This window comes from Manacus candei, unplaced genomic scaffold (genome assembly GCF_025592945.1).
Source record: "Manacus candei isolate 608988 ecotype Guabito, Panama unplaced genomic scaffold, ASM2559294v1 h1tg000014l, whole genome shotgun sequence".
NCBI classification, from domain to species: Eukaryota; Metazoa; Chordata; class Aves; order Passeriformes; family Pipridae; genus Manacus; species Manacus candei.
In genome coordinates, this window is record NW_026138062.1 from 50996669 (window position 1) to 51019145 (window position 22477).

A 22477-nucleotide genomic window follows, 5' to 3' on the forward strand; every position below is an offset into this window, starting at 1 on the left:
GATGTGGAACAGGGAGTCTGAGGCTACTGTGTTGCTGACTGAGTTACCAGATGGGCTGTTGGGTGCCCTGTGTGAGGAGACTGAGCAACTGCAACCCCTTATCCAAGTGATTTCTGATCACTTAGTTGCTTTGCTGATGGTTTCAGGAGCCCGTGACAAGGGTCTGGCAGTGTTATCCCTGACCATGGCCTGCATGGCTAGTCATAACTTGACAAAGGACAAAAGACATGTCAAGTTTTCCAGGGAGCCTGGCTGTCCAGAGCTGTTTCAGCTTTATCTGAATCCTTTCTGACTGATGTTTCTTTCCCATGCTCCTAATTTCCTCTAGCTAAAAACATTTTAGTTATTGCTTCTGCTGTGAAAAGGGACACTTTTAGAATCATAGAATCATAGAATGGCTTGGGTTAAAAGGACCTTAAAGATCATCCAGTTCCAGTCCCCTGCCATGGGCAGGGACACCTTCCGCTAGACCAGGTTGCTCAGAGCCCCATCCAGCCTGCCCTTGAACACTTCCAGGGATGGGGCATTCACAGCTTCTCCTGGTAACCTGTTCCAGTGTCTCACCACCCTCACAGCAAAGAACCTCCTCCTAATATCTGGTCTAAACCTACTCTCTTTACATTTAAATCCATTCCCCCTTGTCCTGTCACTCCATACCCTTGTGAAAAGTCTTTCTCCATCTTTCCTTTAGGCTCCCTTCAGGTACTGCAAGGCCATGATTAGGTCACCCCTAAATTGTCTCTTCCAGGCTGAACAATCCCAATTCTCTCAGTCTTTCCTTGTAGGAGAGGTGCTCCAGTCCATGGGTAATAGATGATAAAATGATGCTTCTGAAAAACTTTTCAAGTGGTGTGTGGGGGAAAGGTGGGGGATAGGATATTGTGAGCTGGTGTTGCTGTAAGTGACGGTGTGTCTTCAAACAGTGGCCTGAGGTGATCCTGAAAGTCCTTTCCTGATTTCTGAGGGTGATTGCGATGAAGGGTTCGAGGTACCTTCACTTACCAGTGTTTTGGTTGTGGAGACAGTGATCAAACCTGCAAAGTAAAAGGAGAGCTTTCACGGATTTCCTGCCCATGAACCAGTAGGAGGAAAAATTGTCCACTGGAGTGGAGGGCTGCTTATAACTTGATGTGGTAGTTTGGTCTAGGCCTTCCTTGGTGACCAGTTTGTAACCAAGGAAGTGCCCAGATTTACCTGGTATTCCCTACGGTTTTTACATAAGCCAGGCTATAAGAAGAAAGGAGGAGAGGCCTTCGCCCCTCTTTCCTTCTGGCAGGTTTGGAGGTGCGGGTTCCCTGCTGTTGAGTCTGTTGGGTTGGGGAGCGAGGCCTGGTTAGGCCTGGCCAACCTTGGGAGTCGGAGGTTGCCGGTGGTGGTTCCAGCATGACTTTCTGTTGTCCCAAGGAGAGTAGTAAGATATTCTTTTGCTAATTCTTTTAGTTGCTAGATCTCGGGCTATTGATCATGTTTATTTTATTTTGGTTTTGTTCTTTTTTTTCCTTCCCCCTTCCCTTTCCCTTCTCCTTTTGATATTGTACATATATTTCAATTGTATATAAATGTAATATAAGTGTAAATATATTTATACATATTGTTTTAGCTGTCTCTCTCTTGTTTGGGTTCTCTTGGTTTTTTTTTCTGTTCTCCCTTGGTTTTGGTGGGGGGAGCTCTTGTGGTGAGGTTTGGAGACTTGGCAGGGAACCAGCTTCAAACCACCTCACTCGATTATAACGCTGCAGACATTATTCGTAAGGCTATTAAAAGTGTCTTTATAAATGCCTTTCCTAAGTCACTGATTTCATTTGTACTCATGAAGGGGCTTGTCCTTTAATGAAAAGAACGTAATGGAGAACAAACACCAGATGTGTAAATAGCCCCATACTGTGGAAATCCAGGAATCCTACCACTGATGTGAGCAGTCTGATGGCAGTACTTTTTGTTCAAGCACATAGCTTTGACCCTGAAAAGAGAAAATGCTTCTCAGGTCACTTGAGAAAGGAGCTACTCCCATGGGTGTCATGTTTGACAACCCTTTAATTTAAGAAAACTTTAAGTTTTCAAACAGTATGAAGGTAATTTTGAGGAATTATGAGTAAAAGAATAATTTTGAAATGTACTGAAAGCTGCCATGCAAACATTCTGGCATAGTTAATTTTCTGTGAGGTGTGCTGTGGACATAGGGAGGAGGAAGTAGTCTGACAGTAAGATTGAGACCTTCGTGCTGAATTATGTGTTGGTCCTGCCCTTGTGTAGCGTTGTATGTTCTTCAAACATGTAAAATGAATAAGGGTGTGTGTTGTTTCCTTCCAGGAGAATGATGCCTCAGTAAGATTGAAGATTGCATCCTTGCTGGGCTTGTTGTCTAAAACTGCAGGATTTTCCCCAGACTGCATTATGGATGATGCCATCAACACACTTCAAAATGAGAGTAAGTCTCCCTTTTCAGGTGGTGCTTGAGGTCAAGGCAGAATCGTGCTGTCAAAGCATTTGGGACAGTGGCAAGGCCTTACATCTGAGGTGTATGATATGAAATTGCTGCTCAGGGTATTTATTTTCTACTTTTGTGAATGATGACAGACAAGTACATGTTCTGAGGAGAAGAAAAATGTTCCTTAGAACTGCCTACTGTATATCTTTGTTCTAAGGGAATGCAAAGTTTGCTTTTGCATCTCTATGTGAGAGCTGTTGCTTCTGAAGTTCTCCTTTCTACGGGACTGTCTTGTTTGAAGAGGAATCCTGTTTGAAGAAGAGTTTTGTTGGTACCATGCTGCAGGCCAGCTGATCAGGTTGTATTAACATGAGTGTAGCCAGCAGGTCAAGGGAGAGGATTATTCCCTTTAGCTCAGCACTGGTTAGGCCACATCTGCAATATTGTATCCACTTTTGGGCTCGTCGGTGCCAGATGAGCGTTGGTCAAGTTGAGCGAGTTCAGCAGAACCACTGAGGTGGTTGAAGACTGGAGTATGTGATGTGCAAGAAGAGCTGAGGGAGCTGGGCTTGTCCAGGCTTTGAAAGTAGAACATTTCAGGATGATCTTCCAACCTGGGTCAGTCTGTGATCCTGTAGCTAGTAGGAGCTCAGTAAAGTGATATTTAGCATTTCACTGTTTTGTTTTGCAGAGTCTCACCAAGTCCTCGCTCAGCTGCTGGACACTCTGTTAGTGATCGGCACAAAACTCCCTGAGAATCCATCTATCAGGATGAGGCTGGTAGAGGTAGCCTGCAAGGTAAGCAGGCCTTGTGGCCTCCAAGAAAAACTGCCACAAGAAAAAAAGGTAGTCAGTATTTAAATTGTTCTCATTTTTCTCAACCAACTGTTACAGTAACTGCTTTTTTTTTACATTTTTTGACTGTTGGGGAACTTAATGTTTCAGAGGGGTGAGAGAACAATAAGAATCCAGTTACATCTGCTCTTTGCTTTTTTTCTACAGCATCTGACAGATTCTTCTCATGGTGTAAGAAATAAGTGTCTTCAGTTAATTGGCTGTCTTGGACCAGTGGAAAAAGGCGTTGCAAAAGAAACTGAAAGCCAGGCTGCCAAAGATGTCCAGAAGATAATAGGAGATCATTTTAATGACCAGGACCCTCGTGTTAGGACTGCAGCTATAAAAGCCATGGTAAGTGTTGCTGGTACAGTGGAAGAAACAGTTTGGAGTTGTATAAGGAAGCTGGTGGGGGATGCAAGCTAATCCAGAGGTCTGGGTTAGAGATTATTTAATTAATTTAGTAAAAGTCCATTGAGTGTATCAAAATTACCTGGAAAAATAAACTAGATCTCAAAATGTGAGAGTAATACAAGATCTCAAAGGGCATTTGAGTGACTCATAATAACTTCTGTTTCAGCTATAGCTGAAGGAGCTTTTCTATTTGTTGACTCTTTGAGTGTATGTAGGCTCTTTCCTTTAGTGATAAATCTGTATTTCTTGATTTAGCATTGATTTCCAGAACTATGATAAGCCACTAGTGCTCCAACATGCAGTAGGTGGCTGGTTATGACAGGAAACCTGTGTGATAAGTCCAAAAAGAATTTCGGTTTGTTGTTTTAAAACAACATTTACATTTTGCCCTGTGGTCACATTCATTAGTGTTCTCTAACTGTTCGTGAGGTTTACTGTTGTTTTGTGTGGGGACCCTTCAGAAGTTTTTAGCTTTGCAGAAAAACAAGCTAAGACCATGCATTTGAAAATGTTGCTTAATGCGAGTTGCCTGTGAGTGTGTGGGCATACAGAAGTTGCTCTATAAAGCAACTTCCTTAAAGCTTATAACAATATCCCACCTAAAGTGATAGTCAACAAGGGTATTTGAATTAATGACATTAAACTCCAAAGAAGGAAGAAGGATGTATTTGAAGAGATCAGATTGCACTTTAACCTGTGTGGGATTTCCCTCTGCTGGAGGTTACACTTACTCTTCACAGAATCATAGAATCTTTTAGATTAGAAAAGACCTCTGAGATCATTGAGTGCAACCCTTAATGCAGCACTGCAAAGTCCACCACTAAACCACATCCCTAAAAGCCACATCTACATGTCTTTGAAATCCCTTTGGGGTTGGTGACTCCGCCACTGGCCGGGGCAGCCTCTTCCAGTGGTTGTCAACCCTTTCTGTGAAGAAATTTTTCCTAATACCCAATATAAACCTCCAATTTTTGTCAGTACAATTTTTTTAAAGTAATTTGCATGACTTTTATGATCGTGTTCAACCAGATCCATAGCAAGATTTATGACCTTGAATTTATAATCATAGCACAGAGAAAACTGACTTTCTGTTGTCTGAAGCATGGAACATCCTGAGTGAATGCAGGGTCACTAACTACTTCTAGGATTCTTGATCGTAGTTTCCCTTGCTACTGTGTGTGGTTTTTTTTTTAATTTTGTGTTGTACTTTGAAGAAGTGGATATAGAGATGAAAATGTTTCTTATTGACTGTGTTCAACCAAATATTATCCCTTTGTTTATAAGTCAGATTCATGATACTGCCTTATTCCGGAGAGAAGCAATGTTTAGTAGGACATTTTTTGCTGTTCCTCTGATTTGGTAATTGAAAGATTTACAAAGCATGAAAACCTTTGACAATGCTACTATTGGATCCATGTTTCAGGAATGGGAATAAACTAATTATTTTGAGGATTCCTACATCTGTTTTAATTGTTGAATATGGCTAACACTAAACAATTTTTTGATGGTTGAGAGAATGGACAGGCAGTGTGTTTAGATAAATTGTATTTTCCCAATCAAAGTATGACTGGCTCTGAAGCTGAAAAAATTATACTGAAGTCAAGGATATTATTTAAAATAGTACTCTTGATAATGCCATATTTTAATTATAGCAGCAATCAAGAAATGCAAGCAGCTAAGTTTACTCAAAGCAGAAAAAACAGTGGCGGAAATTTGGTCTTTGTCACTTAAACTTATAGTTACACTTTCTTATGGCTTTTTTTTTCCCCCATAGCTGCAGCTTCATGAAAGGGGATTAAAACTACAGCAGGCTATTTACAGTCAGGTAAAACCTTGTATTACTTTGTATTTGTTTTGTGCTTGTTTGCATATCTTTGTTTTTAAGTTCTGTGACAGTGTGCTTTGAGAGGAGGAGGGCACTGAGCAGAGGAGGATTATTTTGCACTTAGGTTGCTGATACTCCTTTTCCTATGACAGTGAAAATAAAAGTCTGTTTTGCATCCGTTGTGCTTAAATGCACTAAAGCACTATATACTTTGGGGAGATAATCATGGGAAGGGCAAGGCATGATGTAATCATTACGGTCATTTGACAGTAATAGTCTTGAAGTCTTAAATAGTCTTGAAGTCTTAAACCGATGTTCATTGGAGAGTACCCATGAAGCCCGTATTTGTTATGTCAGTAAGGCTGTGCAGCTGCAGCCTGTATCAAATTAGTTCTGTTACAGACTGACATTTAATCCTCCCTGCACAGTACAGGCAATTCTGGAGTTCTCCAGCGTGTGCCTGATTGACTTTATTAGTGCTAATCTGCCTGATCGAACTTAGAAATACTAGGGAGTAGAAGGGAAGATTGAATTCATCCTGATTTTTAATCTGTCTTTAGTGGTTCATGGTAAGGGTGCTGACTGGACTGTGGGAAGTGAATGAAAGCTTAGGTGGAGACGTTTCAGGTGTACTGGACTGTGACTCTTCTTTCAGGCCTGCAAGCTGTTGGCAGATGATTATGAGCAAGTGCGTAGTGCAGCAGTTCAGCTAATTTGGGTCCTCAGTCAACTTTACCCTGAAAGGTATGTACTGCATGCAAAGTACTCAAAGTATTGGCAAAGTAATCACCCTAATCCTGAGAGTTTTGTGCTAGTTAGTCTGAGGAGTAGCTGTTAGGAAGCTGATTTGAACAAATTGGTGATGCCTGATAAGAGTGAAGTTTTGCTTCCTGGTATTTGTTGTATATCCATAAGAATTAGGCCATCTGGTATGGAATACAATGAACAAACTGATTTATGTTTCTCTCTGTTAGCATTGTCCCAATTCCTTCTTCTAATGAAGAAATTCGCTTGGTTAATGATGCCTTTGGAAAAATTTGTCACATGGTTAGTGATGGTTCCTGGGTTGTTAGAGTACAAGCTGCTAAGTTATTGGTAAGTTGCATTCTTTTCCTCTCTAGCTGAGAGTAGTTCCTCTTTAACTTGCTTTACTTTTCATATATATTTGAAAAGAAATGGGAGGATGTTTAAAAACTGTATAGGTAAATTTCTGGAGATGAAAGAAATGAGAGAGGTTGAGGAAACCCAAAAGTTTCTCAGCTGAACTAGACAGTAATTCTTTCCTTGAGGGTAGATGATTGAGTATCAAAGAAAAACACAAGCACTTGTCATAATTCCCTGTCCCTACTTCTCCACCACAGGACATGTAAACCAACTGAACTCAAGAAAAGCCGTATTAACCTCAGTAGGCAAAGGTGATGTTCTGATTGTTTTAAGTACAGTTCTTTAGACTCTGATGTATGGTAGTGTCAGGCATTGCAGAAAACTGTTGGAATGAATGGGTAAGATTGGATGCTGTGTTGGGATAAGTCAGGAAATTAAATGGTGCAATTTAGAATGATCCTGTTTCTTCTTTTGATTTTTGTTTTGTTTTTGGTTTTGTTTTTGGTTTTTTCCTGAAGGGTTCTATGCAACAAGTTAGCTCCCATTTCTTAGAGCAGACCCTTGACAAGAAGCTCATGTCAGATCTGAGGGTACGTAAATGTTTGTTTGTTTTTCTGTCTGTAGGTACTAAAATTGCACAAGAGGAATGTTAATGTTGAGTGTGTTTGTTTACCTTGTCCTTGCCTCAGGGCTGCTGAGAGTTAATTGATGATGACAGGTTTTCTTTTAAAGTCAATGAAGCAATTGCTAGTTTTAGATTTCATTAGTATAGCATGTAATAAACAGCTCTAGGCTATCTAGGTTTTGCAACAACTGAAAGGGAAACGTTTGTGGTTTTGTGATAGTCTTTGGGCTAAAAGCTTTATTTATTGTGTATGGAAAGACCGTATCCTAGTTTTAGGAGCAAGCTGAGGAAACCACCTGCAAGATCTGACCATTAGACCTGGACATTTCAAGAGACATGAGTAGCTAAAAGCTACTGAGCCCTATGAGCAAATTTTTTAGTAAAGCTCCTTCCTTAAGCAACATGCCTGAGGTTATTATTTTTTCTGTCTGCTAAAGAATGGTGAAGCTAGAGTTGCTAGTTTTGGTGGGCTGCTTTTTAAAGGCTGTTAAAAAAAGTGCTGCACAGCTTTATTTACAGTGTTGGGGGAAGGAGATGAACTAGCAAGCATGCTGAATGAATATGCCATTTTACACATTGCTGAACTCTGGATAGCATTGATAGTCATTAAAGTATTTAATTTCAGTTTAACAAGTTGAACTGCAAAGTCATAGCATTTTTACAGATCAGTTATTGGCTTCTTAACTAGATGAACATTTGTTCTGACCCAATTTGGCTGTTTTTACAATGGATGTCTAAGAATATGTTGATTAAAATATATACATTATTATCCTTTTCCAACATCAAAAGTACAAAGAGTTACTGGCAATTAGAAATAGTCATAGAAGAGAAAGTACTGCTTGCTTATCTTAGCATTTGCATGTCTTTCTATGTCTGCATCTATCCAGCTACCTCGATTTTTCAGATCTGGGTAAAGACATTTATATTTTGTTTGGTCATCTTTTAAAGTTTACATGGTTGTAACTGAAAAACTTGTTTGGACAGAGGAAGCGCACTGCGCATGAACGAGCCAAGGAACTCTACAGCTCTGGCGAGTTTTCAAGTGGCAGAAAGTGGGGAGATGATGCTCCCAAAGAAGAAATCGATACTGGCGCTGTGAACTTGATTGAGTCAGGAGCTTGTGGGGCTTTTGTTCATGGCCTGGAGGATGAGATGTACGGTATGTGTTAACTTACTATGCAATAGCTAAAGGAGATGTGTGCTGGCTAATAAGCTTTGGGTTTTAGTTGGGGTTTTTTTTTGGTCAAAATAGATCACTTGACCATCGTGTCCAGGGTTTTTAGCAAATTGTGGACTTCGGGATAATGAACTAATAGACAGGTTTCATTTTGTCAGAGGTTTAACAGGCTAGGCTTCTTTTAGTCTCTGTTGCTATAAAAGGGTTTCTCTTGGCTCACTAGAATGCATTATTAAAAATCAGGGGCTGGATCTGTATGTTTTCAGGTACTTAAATTTCAGGTGAGATCTTGCTTACATTTCAAACCCTACCATGTTATTGGTAGGGTTTTTTGTAATAGGAATACCTATGTCTTGAGGTCACATTTACCTGTTCCATAGGGCTGTTGTACTGGTCTCCTGTTGTCTTCCTATGATGGACTTGAAGGCCATAGTCTCCTTCCAGTAGGTTATATCTGTTATTTTAAAGAGAATGAATTGTGAGTGTCAAACTGGAACACTGTCCTTCTTGAGCTTCTAGATTTGGCTGTGGCATTGACCAGGCTGATGGCCTCAGGAAAGTCTGAGTCTCCCAGCTCAAGTTTCCCATAGATGAAGTTTTATATTTCTTAAGGCTATTGACTGTGGCTGGTATTTGCATAGAACAATGAAAACTTGAAGCTCTGATTGTTATTCCTGAATTTGCCTTTAATGTTACTGGAAGGATGAGGTTAAATTAGAAAGTACAAAACCACCATAACAAAAATATTGCTGTATATTGTGTTGTAAAAGTTTGTTTATTGTTCCGTGACTCCTGCAAATAAAAGCATGTTTTCTTAATTGCTGAAGTAAAGCTTGAAAGTGCAGCTTTGTTTTTTTCCTGACAAACAGTAAAAAAACTTCCACCAGTTCAGTCCACTGACCTTTGAAACATTGTCCAGTTTCTTATGCCATAGGTCTTGTGGCAGTATAGTGCTGTTGAGGGACATGGATAAAAATGGACAGATGTGGACTATACACAGATCTTTGAATAATGTAGATATCTCCCTCCACTGCAGCATTTTTAAATACTGCTGAACTCTCCTGGACTTGCAATGCTACTTCATTTCTTGAATTCCATGTTGTAACTTAAATCTGAATTAGTATGTCAGCTTATGAGAGCAATATTGGCAAAATGTTTCTCTTCTCTTAATACCTTGGTCTTAATGCCCATGGAGACTCGTAGTTGTGACAAAAGCTTTGTTCCTGAGTAAGCAGGGGTCTTGCTGCATGTGCATTTTTTTGCTTAATCAGAATCTTGAGGAGTCAGACATGTTCTTTAAGAACAATAGGCCTAAGAGTTTTAACTAAATGTTGTCAAGATGAGCTGATTTGAATTAAAAATAGAATTATTTTTAAAACAACGTTTTAAGACATCAGATTAATTATCATTTTTATGATCCCACACATAAACGTTATGGAAGCTAAGGAGGATGGCTGTAGGAAAGAGAATCTCATATCTGCTTAAGCTTGTTATATTTGGGTATTCTTCAAATTCCTTCAATGTTTTACAGCATAAATATACTCTGGATGCTTTCTGATGCTTTTTTTACTTAAATTTGAGTAATTTTATTAGCTGGCACCTTTTTCCTTTCTTTTGAGGAATCTGAAGTCACGAAGCAGAGGAATTTCATTCTGTTCACTGCCAAAATGTTGATTCTCTGGGGCTTTTCAGCAATTCATAAAGTGCTACGTAGCAAGTTAAAAGTGCAGTGAAAGCTCCAAGCAATTAAAATGTCAGGAAGAATAAACCAACCAGAGTTTAATTAACTAAATGAGTTTGCTTAAGATACCAGGGTTAATGCTACTTGCAAAACACACTGTGAGATACGTAATATTTATTGCTGGGTCAGAGACCTATTTTTCACCTGCGGGTCCCTGTTGCAGATGCTTACAACAGCAGCACAGGCTGTATTAGAGCTGAGACTTTCAATTTGAAGACTTGCCTGTGAAAAGGTCCCCAATATCACGGGTCCCTGCTTAGGCTCCATTGTCCTCAGCTTTTCTTTAGCATCTCTTGTCCTTAGCCTAATCCTTGAATAATAGAAGACCTGGCCGTTGGGTATATGGCCTTTTAAACAGGACAGTTTTAATTAATTTACAATTAATTCCCTCCTTCTCATTTAACAGAGGTTCGGATTGCTGCGGTGGAAGCCCTCTGTATGTTGGCTCAGTCCTCACCTTCTTTTGCGGAGAAGTGCCTGGATTTTCTGGTTGACATGTTTAACGATGAAATCGAGGAGGTGAGATTGCAGTCAATACACACAATGAGAAAAATCTCCCACAATATCACGCTGCGGGAAGACCAGCTGGATACTGTGTTAGCTGTCTTGGAGGTAAGAAGTTCTAGAGGAGTGAAAACATTGCATTCCTGCTTGCTCTGAGGTGCTTAAATATGTACTGCTAATCAGTCCCTTCCTCCGAGAGCAAACCCACCTTTTTTGGGGGGTTTTTTTGCTCTTCTTTGAACAATCCTAACAGCTCCTAAACTCTAGTAGCTTGTAATCCCCAGGACAACAGAATACTTGTGAATTAGATGAATTTTAGATAAAAACTCTTCCCTTGATTACTGTGCTGTTGCCTCACATGTGGCTCCTTCAGTCTTGTGTTGTAGTTCAGCACTCTGCAGCACTTCATGTTGAGTGCAACTTCATTTTCTTTCTGTTTCCTTTACTCAGCTGTTTTGGCTGCACCTTTGTTTACCAAGAGGTCTCTCTTCTGGCTGTTTCAGAGAGTTTGCTAGCGTGCTCTCCAGTGTAATTTTGGGTTTTCCCAACCAGCATCCTCCTAGTTTGTGCTCAGCCAGGATTCAGGGAACTGCATGAGTCAGCTGCTGTTCCTGGTTGATGAGGTTGATCCAGAAAGAGAGATTTTGGCTGTATAAATGGTGGTGTGTTACACTGCTTCCCCTCAGACCTGATTTATTTGCTGAGCTCTAGCCTCTGAGGCATGTTTTCTTGAATCTGCTGCATGTGGTAGGCAAGTTTCTCCTTCTTTTGGGAAGTGTCCTAGGTTTGGGCAGTGCTGCAAATCCACTGTTTGTCTCTTCAGATGCTGTTTGCTTGGTCCAGGGCAGTAGTGGCTTCTTTCAGTTGTGCCCCAGGAAGAAGTAAACTAACTAAACATATTTTATCATTCTGTAACAAATGCTGTGGAATATGATCTGATTTTGCAAACACAGCAATGAGCTTTAGGTGCTTCACATTTTTATGTTGTTATTTACATTTGTTTAAGCTGGGGACATGTGCATCAAGGTATAAAAATGTGCTGATTAGACTGGGTTCTTCTGTGCTGACTTATTATGTATGATAAATCCTACATGTATTATGGTGTATACTGTCATAATTATTATCAGGTATTAGGATAGATCAAGTCAAGGGAATTATTAACATTTTAATGGATTTGTCTGATTCTGAAAGGTGCTTGCTCACTTTCTGTAAAATCCATCTTCTAGTACCAAAATAAAGGATGTGGAAAATGGTATTGACTTTGGTGCCTAAATTTGTTCAAATAGTATAAATATGGAACAGTTTGGTGCAGGGGTAACTTCTGTTTTCAGCCCACTGCTTTGACTTTGTCTGAATAACTCTGCCAGCTACTCCTTGTCTTTCTGACCAGACTTTGGATTTTGCTTTCCCTGTTGTCCTTGATCTCAGTTTCTTGAGCTGTGCTCATCTCTGTCCCTTCATGGTCTTCTGCTTCGTTTGTCTCTGTAATTCCCTTCCAATGGGCTGTATTAGTGGTCTGGAGTATTTTATGTCCATGGTCATTTCATTCCAGTCCCTAGAAATTGTCTTCTCTTTGATCATAGTCTGTCTTCAACCTAGGAGAGGCTGAGCAACCCTTCTGGGTTTTCCCTCTTTGATCATTTGTGTGTGTTGGCCATCATTTAAGAGCCTTTGCAAGAGGATTGCTCTTTCTTCTTTTGTGTAAGACAGTGATGAATGAGCTGTTGATACTTAGCAAATTATAATATAAAAAAAATAAAATCCACCATTGAAAAGCATCCAGTTCTTGTATCCTATTAAATTTTCACATTGTGTCCAGCAGTGCCATGCAAATGTTGATAGCAAGGAAGTACAATGCGTGGATATGCAATGTCAATATGGTTTTTGGCTGAAGGAATGTAATTAATTAAGGTGGAGTTCAGCCACAGCAATCCTAAAAGTATTCTAGTCTGTCCAGCCACTGACATATCCTCAACACTTACTCACAGCCCCTGGAGGCTGGTGACTGGCTTAAAGGCTTGTGGAATTGAGCTCCCTGTGTTGAACAATTAAAGGCTTCTCTGAAGACGATAAAACAATCTTTGGTGATTGTTTTGCTGCGTTACCTTACCTTTGCAGCTTCCTTTTCTGTTACTGTCTATTCCTAAGGGTACAACATCACCCAAACTGAATAGTGATTTTTGCTCTGCTTGAGAAAGTCAGCAGTAAAGCATTTCCATTCATTCCAGTAATTGAACAATGTGGGGGGATGAGACCAGGGGACCCTGCAGCATTTGCTATGCAGGCATATCTCTCTCAGCACTCAATAGTGTCTGGGTTGGGTTTTTATTTTAGGATTCTTCAAGGGACATTCGGGAAGCACTTCATGAACTGTTGTGTTGCACCAATGTTTCAACTAAAGAAGGCATCCATCTTGCACTGGTGGAGCTGCTGAAAAACCTGACCAAGTATCCTACAGACAGAGAATCCATATGGAAGTGAGTGGTGTTCAGTGTCCTTGTGTGTCTGCTTTTTTTCCTATTCTTTTTAGAAAGTGAGGTGCTAGGAAATACTGAGGTTGCTAAGGAGAAAACAGGCATTTCAGGTATAGAATCCTGTTATTCTATAAATATGTACATATTCATGATGGGTGTGGAAAGTGTGTTGTTTTTGTTTGTTGATACTTGTACTGGGAATCCAGAACTGCTGACCACTCCTGGAAATATCCCTCTATTACAAGCCAATTATGGATTGGCCATATGGCATTCTGCTGTCGGAGAGAATTTTTCTGTCTAAGCAAAAAGAAAACATTAGTGTGGGACACGTGGTTTGAGATGGAATTCCTAGGTGTTATTGGAAACACTTATTTTAGCCTGCTTTGATTTCCAGTGTACTTTTACATTGTTTTGGAGTTTGGTGGAGTTTGGGGATTTGGGGGTTTTACCTCCTCACTCCCCTATTTCTGAAGAAAAAAATACTCATTTGTTAGCATCTAGTATAAAAGCTTTTCCTATGTTCTATAACTCCAGGTGTTAAGTGTTTCATGGACAGTTTAAATAAACCATTTTTATTACTACTTGTCCTTTCAGTTTTCTCGGATCCTATCAAATATTAATGCAAATAGTCAGTTGTGAAGAAACAGTAGGCTTGGACAGCAGGATTTTCTTGCTGACCAGCTTCTCAAAATGCTACTGCAACATAAAGTAATAAAGCTTTAAAATATTGTGTTTTGAAATGTATATGTTTACTGAGAAATATTTCAATCTGTGTATTTTCAGATGCTTGAAGTTCTTGGGAAGCAGGCATCCCACCTTGGTGCTTCCATTAGTCCCAGAGCTGCTGAGCACACATCCATTCTTTGACACTCCAGAACCAGACATGGATGACCCAGCCTGTATCTTTTTCGTGAAGCCTGTTGATCACTTTGACTGTAGTAAATTTTATTCATATTTTCCTGATGCTCACATTTCTTAAAACATGTCAAACTGTAGCAGACAAACAACCCTTTAGCTATTTCTGAATCCCTTTGCGCTTAGTTTTTTTTACTCAGCAAGTAATGGAATAACTATTTGTTGGAACCATCTTCATAAATACCAGTGGACTATAATTGGCCTTTTTTCATGCTGTAATGAATAATCAAACAATTTGTCAAGGTTTAGGCTTTGCAGATGAGTCCTTTGATGTGAAAACATGTGTCTAGTTTGCACTAATTTTGAAGATGCTTAGCTTTTAAATAAGAAGAGTGGTTTTTCATGTCTGTTTTCTTTCTAGGTAAAACTTCTGTTATCCTCACTGTTGTGCAGTGTGTAGAAGAGCACCGTCTCTCAGTACAGCAGTACCTGAATCCCTGTAATGCTTTGAATGTGTCATTTTTTTTAAATAGTTCAGTATCAGAAGTCCTTATATTATCTCTTCTAGTGATTTAGAATACAAACTATTATTGTTATACCAGTATCCTCAATAACAGGAGATGCCTTGGAAATGCATTTTTCCATTGTTAGTCTCCTTGCTTCCCTTCTCTGCGATTGCAGAACGTAGCGTTATTTTTGATGCATGCTGAGACACATTGGACTGAAACCTTCCTCTAGAAGCTGCTCCTTGTTTTTCTCATCAGTCGCCCGCCATCAACCAGAAATTCTATACAAATTAAGTAAATACCTTGTGAGAATTAAAAAGTGTTTGAATCAGGTGGAGAGAAAGATGAATCCATAATTAGGTGGTTTAGTAATAATTTGAGTGAAGTTGTCCTGCGAGTTGAGAATTGAAGGAACATTGCAGGGGAAAAAAAGCTCGTTGTTTAACTCAATGCACCTTCCTGTCCTGAATCACAGAATATTATTTTAGAGAATGTTTTGGAGGTAACTTAGCAGCAAATCTTACTGAAACATATTATGTGAAGACAGGCTTGCAAGCCAGAAGGCTACAAGGTAGACCTGAATGGTGTGTTTCCAGTGCAAACTCATAATTAAAACCATGGGTTTGTTTGATTCAAAGCACTTAGCAAATTTGAATCAGGTTAGCTGAATAGCTTTAGCTGAAAATTTGTAAGGTTTTGAGTAAAGAGAAGAAATTGGTTTGTCAAGTGCTTGGCAGCCCATGGATGCAGAAGATTTTTCACAAGGTGAAAGTGTAGGTTCAGTCCCTTCTGTGGCTGAACCTGCTTCTTCCCTCAGTGTCCAATAGGGAAGTACTCTGCATGCCCAAATGATTGTAAGCTTTACATTGAGATCCTTTCATGCTCTCCTGTTAGGGAGCTTATGCTTGGGATCAGCCCAGTTGCAGGTATCAGCCTTTGGACTGTGAAAGCCTTTGGACTGTGAAAACCTTTGGACTGTGAAAGCCTTTGGCTGCTCTATATTTCTGAGGCTCTCAAACTGTGAAAATGTGTTTTTATTCCAGAAAAATTTTCCTATGTTTGATTTTTTTGAGTTGTTTAAAGTCTGCATAGAGGGATGTTTTTCAGGGCATCCTAGGAAATGCAGCAATTTTCAAAGACTTGACAGTAAATGTATAATTTTAGATTTGTTTGGGTAACAAACAACCTGCTCTAGTGGAAAGGGTCCCTGCCTGTGGCAGGGGGGTTGGAATTAGATGGTCTTTTAGGTCTCTTCCAACCCAAACCATTTTCTGATTCTGATTCAAACTGGTAGGCACAGTGTAAGCTTTGAGGAAGAGTGGAACTCCATCTAATGAGTATGTTCTGCATTTATGATCCCTGGCTCCTTTCCTTGTGTTGCTTTTGAGCCATTCCACATTGTCGGTAACATCCTTCCTCCAGTATGGCTCATCCTGTATTGTTTGCTCTTTGTACTTGGTTTTCATCTGCTCAGACAACCATTTCTTTGGGTTTTGCTGAGTATTTTCCAACTATAAAGAACTTCATAGACAAATCCTAAGCAAAGAAAGAGTTGTTGAGTTGTTGTTGTTTTAACTTTGCATCCCCGAGGAGCTCTTCTTGCCATTGTTTATTTTTCTTTAACAATCCTTTTTCAATAGATATTGCTGTTCTTGTTCTGATTTTTAATGCTGCTAAAAGTTGCCCAACAATGCCTGCCCTGTTCTCTGATCATACATTCAGACATTACGCGTATCTTCGGGACAGTCTCTCTCATCTGGTCCCTCCATTAAGAGTAAGTTGAACAACTTTGGTTTGCACTTTGCCACTCTTATGAATGTTGCTGGTCTCTTCCGTGTCTGTGTGTAACACTTCCATTCTAAAAGTTTTTTCTCTCAGGCACCACAGGAATTAATATTGAAATGTGCATTACAGCAGGACAGACGAATGTTGGATTGTTACAGTATGGATTTTGTAATATTTTGGGGAGAATAATAACATTATTGCTTTCAAAAGAGGATAGCACATTGTTTGCTGGTTAGGAAAGAATACTGGGAGAGCAGTATTCCTGAGAACTTTCTGTAGCTCTGACTCTGTGTGTGGGAAAGGGGAGCTTAGCCTTTGTAGGTCTTCCAACATTTGACTTGTATCCTACCTAAATGGTTTACTTGTGGGTGAGATATGTTCTCTGATGCTTTGAAACATGTTTTCCTGCCTGGTACTATAGGTGGGATGGATGTTGGTCCTAAATCTTGTCACAGCTCATAAAATGAATGGTGGTTTATGTGGTCTTGGACTTCCTTTGACTTCACAGTGTCAAAGTTAATAAATGAGGAAGGTATTTCCCTCAAAGAGATGTTGAAATTTAACCTGAGGATCTCTAGCTGCGAGTGGATTGTAAAATGTGTTGTATTAGCTAACAAAGATGCAGGCTTGAAAGGCTTGATACAAATTTCAAGTTTGAGAAATCAATTGGAGCTCTCAGTTGGTCACTGATAAATAATATGGCAGCATTTTACTATGTTATTACTTGTGTTAGACTTTTACCTTTTTGTGTTAGACTTTTATCTTTTTTTGTTTATGTATGTTCCTTCTTGTGTAGTTGCCAGGTAGAAAGCTGGTGTCCTCCCCTGTCTCTCCCAGTATTACCCCACATGAGGATCCTTCCCAGCAGTTCCTACATCAGAGTCTGGAGAGGGTTTACAACCTACAGCACCTCGACCCTCAGGGCATACAGGAGCTGCTGGAATTTACCATCCGGTAAGATTGCAAGCCGACCTGTTTATGGGAGGATGGCTTAGGATTTCCAGTTTTTCTGACACAGGTTCTCTGCTTCTGCATATGTACTTTGATGTCAAGCACTTAACTTGAGCCGCCTTCTAGAGAGTGTTGTGATTAAAGACTTCTAGAGACTGTTGTGAGCCGCCTTCTAGAGACTGTGTGTGGCCTATTTAAATTAAAATGATGGTCTCAGGTCTGGCACTACCCCAGTGTGTGTTTTGGGGTGGCATCTTTTCAGAACGTGGGATAAGAGTCAGGTAAGGGTGTTCTTCTTGGACTGCTCACTTGTGGTTAAAATAAACTCTCAGTTTTTATAGGGTCATCAGCTGATGGGGGTCCTGGGATCCTGGAGGTCCCCCTTCTCTGTGCTCCCTATTTTGGCTCTCCCAGGCTACCAGGGGTCACCCTTCTCTGGGCTCCCCATTTCAAGGTCTACGGTACCCAAGAGGACGACAGCCTTGTGTGTCATTCTTAGTTTTGTGTCCCTATAAGAGTCCCTTGTTTTGATCGTATTATTTGTAATGTACATGAATGAGGGTTTTTTGTCTTGTTTTTGTGAGGGGAGAGAGCTTGTCCCCTTTGGTCTTCCATTTTCCAGGTCCTGTGGCCTTTCATTCTGCCAGAGAGGACCTGCTTCTGGTGCTTTGTTGGATTCTCATTGCCAGTCCCACTTACAAAGTACTTTAGCATTCTTCATCAGTTGCAAATTAGAGAGTTTTTCTTGGCATAAACACTGTTTCTGCATGCTGCTGTCTGCTGCTGTATAGATAAAGGTGTGTGGTATTGCTTCTCGGTGTGTATTATGTTGCTTCTTGCATTTCATCTCTAGACTGATTTACACAAACAAAACACTTGAAAAGGATCCTTTCAGTGTGATTCCTCTGCTTGAAAAGAGGAAAAGAGCCTTATTTTGAGAGAGAGAAAAACAATCCAAAATACTTTGTTTGGAATATGGAATTCCAAAAACATGTTATTCTTTTTCTTCCTCCAAAATAGCTGCCTTTTCTTCTGTGGGTAGCTGTGAATCCCTTGCACACCCATCTGCAGCAGAGAATAAACAGTGAAAACCCAGCTATGGAAACTGTATGGTTTGTCCTCAGCTGTTTTGCACCTACTGTGCACCACCTAAAATATGGTCTCAGAGCATTTAATGCACTAAACACTTGAAACAGGTAATCTCTTGGCAGAGCATTCAGAGTTTTACAGGCATGGGATTAGGAACCTTGCAGGCTGTGACTGTTTTCGATTTTTGAGTTGATGGAAATTATTGTCTTGGCTTTTTTCCTGCTGGGATTGCCCCCCATGAAACCATACTAAACCAGCTGCTGTTTTCTGTCCTTAAGAGAAGGGAGGATTTGGACAAAACAAAATAAAAATGTTAATGGTTATTCTGTAGAGAGCAAGAGTTCCCTGCACCAACAATTTGGTTGCTGAGAGAAGAGGCATAAAAACAGCTCACACAGCAGTGGGTTCTGCCATGGGACTTAACTCCCTCCTCCTTTATCATTATTGTCATCCAAGGAAATAACACAGACCTTGTGGAGCTGGTGTCTACTTGGGACTTACAGTTTCAGCTGCAGGGCCTGGAGGGGGAATGCCAGTCTGCAGTGTGGGTAGAAATGTAAGACAGGCTTTTCAGCAAATCTGTCTTTGTGGTTTGGTTTCTCCATCTATACAACAGGAATTTTTTTTGTCTTGTAGGGGTGTCGAAATCTGTTTAAAATTTGTAAGGAAATAGAATTAGTGGAATTGGGAACTGTAGAAGACTGGAAAATGGAATATCTTCCTAGCTGTTAGCTGAGAGATGACATCCTGTTCCTCATTCGTGTGTTGTGATGGATTATGACATGGGAATTAAACACCCAGGAGCTTCCTCTTCATTCTGCTCTCTGGAAAAAGATGAAATGGGGTTGCTGTGTAAGGCTGAGGCTGGCTTGACTGTTGTTGCACTGGAGGAGAGCACAACCCCTGACTACAAGAAAGACATTGAGGTGCTGGAATGTGCCCAGAGCAGGGCCATGGAGCTAGGAAGGGTGTGGAGAACAAGTCTGATGAGGAGTGGCTGAGGGAGCTGAGGTTGTTTAGCCTGGAGAAAAAGAGGCTTGGGGGGACCTTCTTGCTACAACTCCCTGAAAGGAGGTTGTAGCCAGGTGGGGGTTGGTCTGTTCTTCTGAGTAACAAGCAAGAGGATAAGAGTTAATGGCCTCAAGTTGTGCCAGGGAGGTTTAGATTGGATATTAGGGAAAATTTCTTCATGGAAGGGATTGTCAAGCTCTGAAACAGGCTGCCCGAGGAAGTGGTGGCGTCACCATGCCAGGAGGGATTTAAAAGATGTGTAGATGTGGCACTTGGGGGCATGGTGTAGTGGTAGGCTTGGCAGTACTGGGTTAATGGTTGGACATGATGATCTTAGAGGTCTTTTCCAACATAAATGATTCTATGATTCTCTGCTTAGGAGAGATTTTCTTTGGCTGCATATTATACAGATAATCTCATGCCTTTTGTGACTGTCTCAGGGTTCAGCAACCTTCTGGTTTGGCAGAGCCAAAGTTTCAGAATTGCATCCTAAATGCGAAGATAAATCTAAAATAAACAAAAGGAAACGATCATCTGAAAAAACATAGTTTAATAACACAGTAGGAAACGTGGAAGTAAAGTGACAATCTTAGACTTTGGAGCAAAGCAAAATGCAAAGAACAGAGACAGTGAAACCGCATCATCCAGCCTATTTTCATTTCTGTAACAAAAATCCGTTTTGTTCTCTTAAAGCACGCTCTTGATTTTAAACCATGCCTAACAGTAGAGAACTAAAGCCTTTTTGGGTTCCATTAGCTGACACTTTTTTTTTTCTATCAAGTTAAAAGCTGCTGTATGATTTACAAGAAATACCAGACATAACACACCGTATAGTTGGGCAAATATCAGTACATCAGATTCCAGCTTGGCTTGAAAAGGCAGCCCTATTTCAGATACCCTTGGTTGGGTGAGCCTGACACATTCCAAACAACCTTTCCTAGCCAACATGAATAGTTTGATTTCCCAGCAGTGTAACACAAATCGGTCGTTAGCTGCTGTGGAAGGCTGAAGTGTTTTAAGTGAAATCTGGAACTACCACGCTCTATGGTTCCCACGGGGCTGCAGAGTAATGTGGCTGGCAGACTTAGTGCTTCCACTGCTCTGCTGGTGTCAGCCTCCTGGAAGAATGGACATGCCGAGTCCCAAGGTGCAAACTGGTTTGTAGTGTGTGTTTTGCTAGTGTTTCTGGTGCTCTTTCTAATAAAAGCAGGAGGCAAGAATAGCTGGTTTCATTGTCGCTGTGTTCTGAGTGTGTTTATATTAAACTGTTCACTGTCTCAATGTTATTTTTTCTTTTTATTTTTTCACATGCTTCAGTGATCTTCAGAGGCTTGGAGAACTGCAGTCAGAACTGGCAGGGATGGCAGATTTCACTGCGACTTACCTTCAGTGTCAGCTGCTCCTCATCAAGGTTTGACTTCATCTGGGTTTTTTGGGCTGTTCCTCAAAAGTGCCCCCAGTCCATCACAGTGGTGCGCTTTTGTGTTTTGACGTTCGTGTGGAAAACTGATGTACAGTAAAAGCACAGGTTCCATGAATTTCTGCTAATCCTGCTTCCCTCCTGTAGCACATAATTTATGCAGTACCTTATACCAGTGCAGATCTCTGCTGCTGTACCTAAGGGTTATGTTGGTCCATGTGTATTTTGTCTGTGCAGAGTTTATTATCTGACAGAAATGACAATGAGAGCAATTATTCTGTAGCCTTTTTGTTATGAGAGTAACTTTTCCCTGCTAGTGGTTACTGGAATGTTTTTTGCCTAAGTGCTGCTGTGAGTGGAGTTTTCATTAGACGATGATTTGCAGACAGCTTTTTTGACACCAGTGCCAAGGAGTTCTTAAGAATTGATTGAGCAAAATATCAGTCATGCTTTCCTTTACAATGTTGCAATGATTATCTCTCTGGTATTAGCAGGTGAAGTGGTTACTTCAACACCCTGGCAGCAGCCCTTTTCGAAGTCAGCTTCTTGCTGTAAACAGGAACTAGGTTTTGATTCATAGAAAAGCTTGGGTTGGAAGGGACCATCTAGTTCTAAGCCCCTGCCATGTCAGGAATTCCACATCATCAGGTTGCTCAGGGCTATCAGCTGGCAGTAGTATTTAAGTTAGTCTCCTGGCATTCTTTAGTGTTTGACTGTAGCTTATACCTATGTAAAGCAAGAACTAAAGCAAGCAACAAACAGGTTTCCAGAAGGGACTCAGTAAAAGCTTTGTTATGTAAAAGGGAGGAGTTTTAGTTGCTTTGCTAAATGCATAGCTGCCAGTTGGCTGTGGCAGGCCTCAAGTCCTTGGAATATGTTTATCACCTAAAGAAGGTATTTTAGATGAGCAGTTCAGTACAATCCCAGCTGAATCCAAAATGAAACGTGCTGTCCAGGCAGAGGACCAGCATTTGGAGATGGCTTTGTTCCCTTCTCCAGGGTTTGACTGGACTGAAGCAGATGGTTTTTGTATCTGGCAGAGGAGTGCTCTGTTTGGAGGAAGGGGATAAAAGCTGCATCAGCTCATCTTGGCTTGAGTTGTGGAACAGTCAATAGATCCGTGATGCAGAGGAGTCAGTAATGTGCATGGAATGAAAAGTAACTCATAATACCATGGAATCACAGAATGGTTTGGGTTGGAAAGGACCTTGAGGATCATCTAATTCTAGCCCCTCTGCCACAGGCAGGGACACCTTCCACTGATATGATATGATTAGAAATTCTGATGCTGCAGAGAGAATCCAAATGTCAGAGCAGCCCTTTTCACTACATTTCTTTCCCGTTGCTTCTTTCCTTGGTAGAAAAAAAGCTGGGGGGGGAAAAAGTATCTTCATTTCCCAGCTTCTCAAGGCTCAAAGGGTTCCAGACCTTTAAAGGCTCTACACACCCTGTGATTTTGGGGGTAGTTAACTGGGATTCTGGGACCAGCCTGGGTGAAGGATATAAAGCTTGAGCTTTGGCTCCAATTTTCTTCTTGTCATCACTATATGGTTTTCTTCTTGTAGGCCTTGCAGGAGAAGCTATGGAACGTGGCAGCTCCTCTGTACCTGAAACAGAATGCATTAGCATCTGCTGCAGCAAAACAGGTGAGGTGGAAGCAGCAGAGTCTGCATGGAGGCAAATCCTTGGGTATGAGTCCTTCCTTGGCCATGCAACAGTAATACACTTCTGTCC

General features: G+C 40.7%; 1 protein-coding gene across 2 annotated transcripts in view; it reads left to right on the plus strand.

Moving 5' to 3' along the window:
• The window catches only part of INTS4 (integrator complex subunit 4), a 33302-nt gene that overhangs the window by 1077 nt on the left and 9748 nt on the right, over positions 1–22477 (plus strand). For both annotated transcript variants that reach the window (XM_051778787.1, XM_051778788.1), the window contains exons 3-17: positions 2311–2428; positions 3120–3226; positions 3431–3616; positions 5451–5501; positions 6157–6245; positions 6476–6596; positions 7124–7195; positions 8215–8389; positions 10555–10760; positions 12987–13129; positions 13910–14025; positions 16128–16261; positions 17069–17226; positions 20641–20734; positions 22309–22389. In XM_051778787.1, coding sequence (XP_051634747.1) covers positions 2311–2428; positions 3120–3226; positions 3431–3616; positions 5451–5501; positions 6157–6245; positions 6476–6596; positions 7124–7195; positions 8215–8389; positions 10555–10760; positions 12987–13129; positions 13910–14025; positions 16128–16261; positions 17069–17226; positions 20641–20734; positions 22309–22389 — 1851 coding nt within the window. The remainder of the gene's footprint in view (positions 1–2310; positions 2429–3119; positions 3227–3430; positions 3617–5450; positions 5502–6156; positions 6246–6475; positions 6597–7123; positions 7196–8214; positions 8390–10554; positions 10761–12986; positions 13130–13909; positions 14026–16127; positions 16262–17068; positions 17227–20640; positions 20735–22308; positions 22390–22477) is intronic.